General features: G+C 45.2%; 2 protein-coding genes across 2 annotated transcripts in view; both read left to right on the top strand.

The window, feature by feature from the left end:
* The window catches only part of LOC119596799 (cell wall protein RTB1-like), a 2,816-nt gene extending 738 nt beyond the window's left edge, over positions 1 to 2,078 (top strand). The window contains exon 2 of the mRNA XM_037946124.1: positions 1,175 to 2,078. Within this exon, the coding sequence (XP_037802052.1) occupies positions 1,175 to 2,078 (904 nt within the window). The remainder of the gene's footprint in view (positions 1 to 1,174) is intronic.
* A 94-nt stretch (positions 2,079 to 2,172) lies between these two features.
* On the top strand, positions 2,173 to 2,478 carry LOC119596798. The gene has a single exon (XM_037946123.1). It carries the CDS (start codon positions 2,173 to 2,175, stop codon positions 2,476 to 2,478), a length of 306 nt encoding a protein of 101 aa, XP_037802051.1.
* Positions 2,479 to 10,000: the final 7,522 nt, after the last annotated feature.

The raw sequence follows: 10,000 nt of genomic DNA, 5'->3' as shown, positions 1-10,000 counted from the left end.
CTCCCTCTTTCCTTCTCCCTTTTTATTTGTCGTCTTTCTTGCCTCCCTCGTTCCCTTCCTTCTCTCTTTCCCCCCTCTCTCCCCTCCCTCTCTCCCTCCTTTCCTCCCTCATTTCTCCTCCCCTACTCAATTCCTCCCGCTCTCTCCCCCTTCCTTCCTCCCTCATTTCCTACCCCCACTCCCCCCCTCCCTCCCTCCCTCCTTCCCTTCACCCTCCTCTCTCCCTCTACTTTCACTTCCTCCCCTCCCCTCCTCTCCCCTCCCCCACCCCACCCCACCCACAAGCAAATACTACACCAAAACCCCATTAACACAGTGACTTTGCAGAACCCCATTATCGACCCCCCCCCCCCCATTGCTTGCAGTACACATGGCTTCCAACAACACATGCATTCAGAACACACAAGCCAAGCATTCATTTCTTGTACATGGCTGTTCATGGTTTATAAGCATCTCTCATATATATTCATAATCATATACATTTTTTTTCTCGAATCCGAAATGTAAATATATAAGATTACCTTAATTGACCATATATTTTCTTCTTTATTTCTGCGTGTCTGTGTACATGGGAGGTGTACATGTAAGTATACGTGTGAGTCATCCGTGATTCAGAGTGTGTGTACATATAGCCTTGAAGGTAGCAACAGACACGAACGTGGATGGGAAAGGGAGGAAGGAAGGAAGGGAGGAAGGGAGGGAAGGAGGAAGGGAAGGGAGGGAGGGAAGGAGGAAGGGAGGAAGGGAAGGGAGGGAGGGAAGGAGAAGGTGAGGAAGGAGGCAAGGGAGAAGGGAGAGGGAGGGAAGGACGGAAGGAAGAAGGGAGGAAGGGAAGGGAGGAAGGAGGAAGTGAGAAGGGAGGGAGGGGAAGGAGGAAGGGAGGGAGGAAGGAGGAAGGGAGGGAGGGAAGGTGGAAGGAAAGGAGGAGGAGAGGAGGGATGGAATGAGGGAAGGAGCGAGGAAAGGAGGAAGGGAGGAGGAATGAGGATGATGAAGGGAGGGAGAGGAAGAGGAAGAGAAAGAAGAAGGAAAGGAGAGAGGAAGGAAGAAAGGGGGAGAGGGAGGGAGGGAGAGAAAAAGTGAGTGTGGGAGAAAATGAGGAAGGTAAAGAGGTGAGGAAGGAGGAAAAAACAAGGAGCCACAGACGCAACCAGACAGCCACAGACGCAACCAGACAGCCACAGACGCAACCAGACAGCCACAGACGCAACCAGACAGCCACAGACGCAACCAGACAGCCACAGACGCAACCAGACAGCCACTGTCGCAACCAGACAGCCACTGACGCAACCAGACAGCCACTGACGCAACCAGACAGCCACAGACGCAACCAGACAGCCACTGTCGCAACCAGACAGCCACAGACGCAACCAGACAGCCACTGTCGCAACCAGACAGCCACAGACGCAACCAGACAGCCACTGTCGCAACCAGACAGCCACTGTCGCAACCAGACAGCCTCTGACGCAACCAGACAGCCACTGTCGCAACCAGACAGCCACTGTCGCAACCAGACAGCCACCAGACGCAACCAGACAGCCCCACCAGACGCAACTAGACAGCCACAGACGCAACCAGACAGCCACAGACGCAACCAGACAGCCACATACGCAACCAGACAGCCACTGACGCAACCAGACAGCCACTGTCGCAACCCAGACAGACCACGGAGCAACAAGACAGCCACAGACGCAACCAGACAGCCACAGACGCAACCAGACAGCCACTGTCGCAACCAGACAGCCTCAACGCAACCAGACAGCCACATACGACCAGACAGCCACAGACGCAACCAGACAGCCTCTGACGCAACCAGACAGCCTCTGACGAACCAGACAGCCACAGGACGCAACCAGGACAGCCACAGACGCAAACAGACAGCCACAGACGCAACCAGACAGCCACAGACGCAACCAGACAGCCACAGACGCAACCAGACAGCCACAGACGCAACCAGAGAGAGCCAGCAGACCGCAACCAGACAGCCACAGACGCAACCAGACAGCCACAGACACAAGCGGACACAGATTCGGCGAAAAGCCACCGCTTCCGAGAGCCTCGGTGACGTCTGCCAGTAGCCACGCAGAGTCCACGCGAATTCGCAATCAGTCAAAGACACAAGGACTAAGATTCTCAATTTTCCCTCCTTCCCCGTAGTATTTTTATTCACAGATGCAACCAGGACAGCCTCTGACGAACCAGACAGCCACGACGCAACCAGACAGCCACAGACGCAACCAGACAGCCACAGACGCAACCAGACAGCCACAGACGCAACCAGACAGCCACAGATGCAACCAGACAGCCTCTGACGCAACCAGACAGCCACAGACGCAACCAGACAGCCACAGACGCAACCAGACAGCCACAGACGCAACCACACAGCCACAGACGCAACCAGACAGCCACAGACACAAGCGGACACAGATTCGGCGAAAAGCCACCGCTTCCGAGAGCCTCGGTGACGTCTGCCAGTAGCCACGCAGAGTCCACGCGAATTCGCAATCAGTCAAAGACACAATTCTAAGAAAGTATTTTTTTATTCCTTTTTATTTTTCGTCGTCAAAGCAGGTGAGTGATTTTTTTTTCTTTTTTTTTCACTTCTTCCTTTCATTGTGTTTGAAGGTCGGGCTCACTAACCTTCGGGGAACGCTGCCATGCACGAGACGGAATGCTTAGAATTGCAGTTGAAATGCACGGTTTCTTTGAAAGAGAGAGAGAGAGAGAGAGACGAGAAGAGAGAGAGAGAGAGAGAGGGAGGAATGAGAGAGAGAGTGAGAGAGAGAGAGAGAGAGAGTGAGAGAGGGAGGAATGAGAGAGAGAGAGAGAGAGGAGAGAGAGAGAGAGAGAGAGAGACAGACAGACAGACAGACAGACAGACATAAATAGAATGCCGAAAGAAGTAAACATAGAATAAAGACGTGGATATAAATAATAGTGAAATGAATATGCCAGTGCCCCCCCTCCCCCTCTCTCGCGGTCTCTCGTTATCTCTTAACATTGTTCTAATATTATCATCGTTATTATTTTCACTTCTATGATTATTGCCATTTTGATTATTATTACTTCCACTTATATCATCATCATTGTCATTGTTATCATTATTATTATTATTATCATTATCATTATTATTATTATCATATTAGTTGTTATTGTTGTTATTATCATTATCATCATTATCATGATGATAATTATTATCATTATTATCTTCCTCATCTTCCTACTCCTATTTCACCTCCTCCTGCTCCTCCTATTCATTCTCCTTTTCTTCCATCTCCTCCTCCTCCTCTTCCTCCTCCTATTTCCCTTATATTTCCTCCTCCTCCTCTTTTACCTCCCTCCCCCTCCTCTTTTGCCTCTTCCTCCTCCTCCCCTTCTCCCTCCTCCTCTTTCTCGCCCTCCTCCTCCTCTTCCTCCTCTTCCACGCCTTCTTCTTCATCCTCGTTCTCCTCCCCTCTCCGTCCTGTGCATCAGCCTCTCCTACCCTATCCCTCTCCCACTTCTCCTCCTTCATCACCTCTCACCGCTCTCCCTTCTCCTCCTCATCCACTCCTCCCGCCTTCCTTTCTACACCTCACTCCCTCTCCCTCCCTTCCTCCTCGTCCTCCTCCCCTCTCCCTCCCTCCCTTCTCCCCCTCCTCCCCTCTCCCTCCTTTCCTTCTCCCCCTCTCCCATCCCTCCCTCCTTCTCCCCCTCCTTCCCCTCTCCATCCCTTCCTCCTCCCCCTCCTCCCCTCTCCCTCCCTTCCTCCTCCCCCTCCTCCCCTCTCTCCCTCCCTTCCTCGCTCAATTCCCTTCCGAGATCGTTAATAACAGCTTGAATTACCCTTCAAATATTAATTCTCATTCAAAAGCGAATAGGAAGAGAGGAAATATGAGAATGAATGCGAAATTAGGTAGGAAGAGGGGGAAAGGGGAAGGAGAGGGGAGGAGGGAGAAGCGGGGTAGAGAAGGAGGTGAAGAGGGGAAGAGGATAAAGATGGGGAAAGGGGAAGGAGAGGGGGGATGGAAAGGGGGTTGGGGGGGAGAGCAAAAGACGGAGAGGAGGGAGGCGACAAGGGATGGGGAGAGAAGGGGAAGGGAAGAGATGGTTGGGGAGGAGGAGTGTTGTGTGAGCGGAGAGGCGATTAGAGGAGGTTGGGGAGGAGGAGGGGATAGGAAAAATATGGTTGGGGAGGAGGGAAGGGGAAGGGAAGAGATGGTTGGGGAGGAGTGGAGCGGAGAGGCGATAGAGGAGGTTGGGGAGGAGGGGAGCGGAGAACGATAGACAGGTTGGAGAGGAGGAGGAGGGAAAGGGAAGATATGGTTGGGGAGGAGGGAAGGGGAGAGGCGGAGGAGGGAGAGGGGAAGGAGGGATAGAGAGAGGGGGTAAAGAGGTAAGGGCGGTAAGTGAGGGGAGATGGGGGTGGGGGGAGGAGGGGCACTGGGGCGAGGGGAGCAGAAACGAGGGAAGAGAAAAGAAGAAAGAATGAAGGGTGAGGGGAAAGGGGAGTAAAAAGAAGGACACAGTGACAAGCAAAGGAGAACAAGAAAGAGGAAGAATGGGAGATACGATACTTAAATTATATAGAAATATTTCTGCTAAAGATATATATTTGTATATATATATATGAATATATATGAATATATATGAATATATATATATATATATAATATATATATATATATATATATATATATATATGTATACATATAGACACCTATATTTATTTACAGCTATCTATCTATCTATCTATCTGTATATGTATATATACATATATAATATGTATGAGAGAGAGAGAAAGCGAGAGAGAGAGAGAGAGATGGAAGAGGAGAGTAGATCTGAGGGATGGGGCGGAGAGACGAGAGAGTTAGAGAGGAGATGAGAAAGAGGAGAGATTGAGAGATAGAGAGAAAAGAGAGAGGAGAGAGATTGTCGAGATGCATAGAGAGAGATAGGAGTGGAGAGAGAGAGAGAGAGAGAGACAAAGAGAGACGAGGAGGAGAGAGAGAAAGAGAGACGAGGGAAGCGGGAAAGAGAGAAGAGAGAGAGAGAGAGAGAGAAAGAAAGAGAGAGAGAAACGAGACCTTACGAGAGAGACGAAGACAACGACGTCGAGGAGAGAAGAGGAGAGAGAGAAGAAAGAGAAAGAGAGAGGAGAGTAGAGAGCGAGAGTATCAATCGTCTCTCTTTCATTCCCTCCTATCCCCCCCCTTATCTCCCCCCCCCCCCCGACGCACACACATATGCCCGACTGCATGACGTGGCGGGTGCTTGCATGCATGGCGACCGATTGCATGTTACGCCTGCTGCTGTTACCTTGGATCATGCACCCAGACGACCCCTGTTTCATCCCCCCCTCCCCCTCCCCCCTTTCTCTTTCCCCTCTTTCATTCCGCTCTTCACTTGCTCTCTCTCTTTCTCTCTCTCACACTATCTATCACACTCTCTCTTCTCTCTCTCTACTCTCCTCTCTTCTCTTCCTATTCTCTCTCTCTCCCTCTCTCTCTCTCTCTCTCTCTCTCTATCTCCTCTCTCTCTCTCTATATATATATATATATATATATATATATATATATATATATATATATATATATATATATATATTTATATACATATATATATATACACACACACACACACACAAACACACATACAGAGAGAGAGAGAGAGAGAGAGAGAGAGAGAGAGAGAGAGAGAGAGAGAGAGAGAGAGAGAGAGAGAGAGAGAGAGAGAGAGAGAGAGGAGAGAGAGAGAGAGAGAGAGAGAGAGAGAGAGAGAGAGAGAGAGAAATCGAGAGTAAGATTTCCAAGTTGCAATCGCAACTGTGTGCGTTGCGTATCATTGTTAACCTGCATGTGTATACCCACTCGTGTACATAAGCGTGTGCGTTCCTGTGTGCGTGAGGCTAGGTGCACATAGCACAGACCATTGTTATCCCCAGGCATCCATGTGTACAAGATCAACATGTGCATCTAAGAGTCATGTTCACAGTCATAGCGATCATGTGTACCTAGTTTCAGACAGTTACACATTAATGGGGAAATGTGTACACAGGTAAATTGAGTGCACAGAGCGGAAATTACTATCTCTAACAAGGTGTGAGGAGAAATGAGTTAGGTGAGTGAGTGAGAGAGGAAGGTGCGTGTATGTGTAATTTTTTTTCGTGATTTCCATCGTTTCATTGTAAGTAGAAATATTTTACAGTTGTGGGCATTCATACTACTATCATGGGAAATAAAGGTAGATATGTAAACTTCATACACACACACACACACACACACACACACACACACACACACACACACACACAATTTATCTATCTACCTATCTATCTCTCTATGTATATCTATCTATATCTATCTATCTATCTATCCATCTATCTACATATATACACACACATACAAATTACATATTCCCATACTCACACACACATAAGCATGTGTGCGCAAGAATGCACGTGTATATGTGCGTGTATGTAAATTGATCTAGACTGAGATATCATAAACTTACTGCCTAGGCCTACCACCTTCAGAAATTGCATGATCAGTCGCTCAATATCAAGACACAGTCGTTACATGAGTTGCAATTTGAGCTTAAAGTTTGCATGAATATGTCGGTAAATATATTGCTGCAGAGATTATGATAATAGTAATCATTTTTTTATCATTATCATTACTATTACTGTTATTATTGTTATTATTGTTATCATTATCATTGCCATTACTATTATTACCATCAACAGTATCATAATCGTTGTTCTTATCATCATTATTATTATTATCATCAGTATCATTATCCTTATATTTATCATTGATAATTTTTCATCATTATTACTGTTATTATCATTGCTATTATCGTGATTATTATCATTATAATTATAGCCATTATCATCGATATTATTATCATTATGATTATTACCATTGATATTATCAATATTATTTTCTTATTATTATCGTCATCATCATCACCATCATTTTTATTAATATTATTATTATCATTAGCATTATTATTATTGTTATTATCACTATCATAGTTATTATTATATATATTATTATTATTATTATTATTATTATTATTATTATCATTATTATTATCATGATTATCATCATTATTATTATCAATTTTATCAGTATCACTATTATTACCATCATCATCATTACTGTTATCGCAATTATTATCACAACCATTATCACAATCATTATCATCATTATCATAATCACTGATAGCCGTCTTCTTCTTTTAACGGTAGGTTCATGTCTGAGCCGCCGTGGTCACAGCATGATACTTAATTGTAGTTTTCATGTTGTGATGCTCTTGGAGTGAGTACGTGGTAGGGTCCCCAGTTCCTTTCCACGGAGAGTGCCGGTGGTACCTTTTAGGTAATCATTCTCTCTATTTATCCGGGCTTGGGACCAGCACTGACATGGGCTGGCTTGGCCACCCAGTGGCTAGGTAGGCAATCAAGGTGAAGTTCCTTGCCCAAGGGAACAACGCGGCGGTCGGTGACTCGAACCCTCGAACTCAGATTGCCGTCGTGACAGTCTTGAGTCCGACCTGATAACCGTAGTAACACCAAAATCATCACTACCGGATTATCAAGACGCTCAATATTATTACTATCATCATAATTTCATACAGCGGAAGCGAATGAAAAAAAAAAAAAAAAAAAATATATATAATAATAATAATAAATAAATAAATGAATAAATAAATAAATAAAAGACAAGAAAAGAAAAGAAAAAAACAAAATCAAAAAAATAAGAAAAAGGCTGCAATACATACCGCGTTTGTCTGTCACGAACAACTTTATGCATGCAACTTCCCCATCAAGTCTAGACAAGGGGTCGGGAGGGGAGAGGAGAGGGGAGAGAGGGGAGAGAGGAGAGAGAGGAGGGGAGGGGGAGAGAGAGGGGAGAAGAGGAGAGTAGAAGAGGAGAGAGGGGAGAGAGAGGAGAGGGGAGAGAGGGGAAAGGGGAGAGGGGAGGAGAGAGGAGAGAGTAGGAGAGAGGGGAGAGAGGGGAGAGAGAGGAGAGAAGGGAGAAGGGGAAGAGGAGAGAGGGAGAGGGGAGAAGGAAAGAGGAGAGGAAAGAGGAGGGGAGAGAAGAGAGAGGGGAGACGGGAGAAGGGAGAAAGGAGGAGGGTAAAGGGGAAGGAGAGAGGGAGAAGTGAGAGGGGAAAGGGAAGAGGGGATAGTGGAGAGGAGAGAGGGGAAGAGGAGAAGGAATATGGAGACAGATAGACAGAGAGAGAGAGCGGAGAAGGGGGGAGGGAGGGAGGGGAAAGAGCAGAAGGAAAGAGAGACAGATAGACAGCGAGATAGATAGATAGATAGATAGACAAAGACAGAGAGAGAAAGTGAAGAGGGAAGGGGAGAATTTAATAGAGGTGGAAAGGGGGGAGGGGGAAGGGGGAGGGGGGGGGGGGAGGGGAAGGGGGGGGGGGAAGGGGGGAGGGGAAGGGGGGGGAGGGGGGGAGGGGAAAGGGGGAGGGGAGGGCGTATTGATTACACTGAAGCATAAAAATTTATTCCATGCTTAACCTTGGATTCATGACGTTGGGGGGGAGGGGGAGGGAGGGGGCAGGGGGAGAGATTGTTAAAATGGAAGGGGGGGGGGGTTAGGGGAAAGAGTTCTAACCTACTTTTGTTTAAGGGCTTAGGTTTTTGACTGGGTTTTTAAAAAATATATGGCATACCCCAACACACACACACACACACACACCACACAACACACACACACACACACAACAACACACCACACACACCCCAAAACATATATGTATTATTATTATATATATATAAATATATATAATATATTTTAAATATGTGTGTGTTTTGGTGGGTGTGTGTTGTGGGGTTTTTTGTGTTTGTGGTGTGGTGGGTGTGTGTGTGTTTGTTTTTGTGTTGTGTTTTGTGTGTGTGTGTGTTGTGTGTGTGTGTGTGTGTGTGTTGTGTGTTGTTGTGTGTGTGTGGGGGTTTTGTGTGGTGTGTGTGGTGGTTTTTTGTTGGGGGTTTTTGGTTGTGTGTGGGGGTTTTGTTTTGTGTTGTGGTGGTGTTGTGTGTTGTGGTGTGTGTGTGTGTGTTTTTTGTGGTGTGTGGGGGGTTTGTGTGTGTGTGTGTGGGGTGTGTTGTGTGTGTGTGTGTTGTTTTTGTGTGTGTGGGTTGTGTTGTGTGTGTGTGTGTGTGCTTTTGTGTGTGTGTGTGTGTGTGTGTAATCTCTGGGTTTTATATCCTCCCTTATCTTAACTATTTCATTTATTTCCTCTTTTTTCTATCATTCAAGTAAACAATTCGAAGCAACTACTCTATAGGCAACCGAACTATTGCCAAATCTTGCCATGGAGTCAGTTGCAATCTACTAATCTATTTCAAGGCTACTATGCTATTGCACAGACTGTCAATTGCAGTCTGCTTGTCTACTTACAGGCCACTCGCGCCGTTGCATCTGGCCTGACCGCGGCGACTCGATCAATATTGCAATGCTTTCGGCAGAATCGATAAACGAGGCAGATATTTCTTGTAGGTCAATATATATATATATATATATAAAATATTATATATATATATTATATTATATAATTATATATATAAAATAAATTATTAAAATTATTATATATATTATATATTATATATATATATATTTTATATTTATATATTAAATATATATATATACACACACACACACAACCACATATTTATATATTATATATATAAAATTTTATATATATATTTATATATAATTATATATAAATAATATATATTATAAATATATTATTAAAATATGACACGAAAGGAAAAAAGTTTTCAAATAATAAGTATTAACAGTTTTGTTAATATACAGTATTTTATTAAAATGGACGCTGGATTAGTCATCTCAATTGGCGATAATGATAACGAAGATGAGATAATTTGCTTTAAATGTTGGTAAGGGAGACAGGCGGTCGGAGGAGGGAGCGAAGAGGGGGGTGATATTCGTTTGCCCCTCCTCTTTCTCTCTCTCTCTCTCTTTTCTTCCTCTCT

Source organism: Penaeus monodon, chromosome 38 (assembly GCF_015228065.2).
Source record: "Penaeus monodon isolate SGIC_2016 chromosome 38, NSTDA_Pmon_1, whole genome shotgun sequence".
Classification (NCBI taxonomy): domain Eukaryota; kingdom Metazoa; phylum Arthropoda; class Malacostraca; order Decapoda; family Penaeidae; genus Penaeus; species Penaeus monodon.
The sequence above is the reverse complement of the archived record's forward strand: the minus strand, read 5'-3'. Positions and strand labels throughout refer to the sequence as shown.

Excerpts from the sequence above, each read along its gene's own strand:
- LOC119596798 (XM_037946123.1), top strand. The coding sequence starts at position 2,173 with ATGCAACCAGGACAGCCTCTGACGAACCAGACAGCCACGACGCAACCA.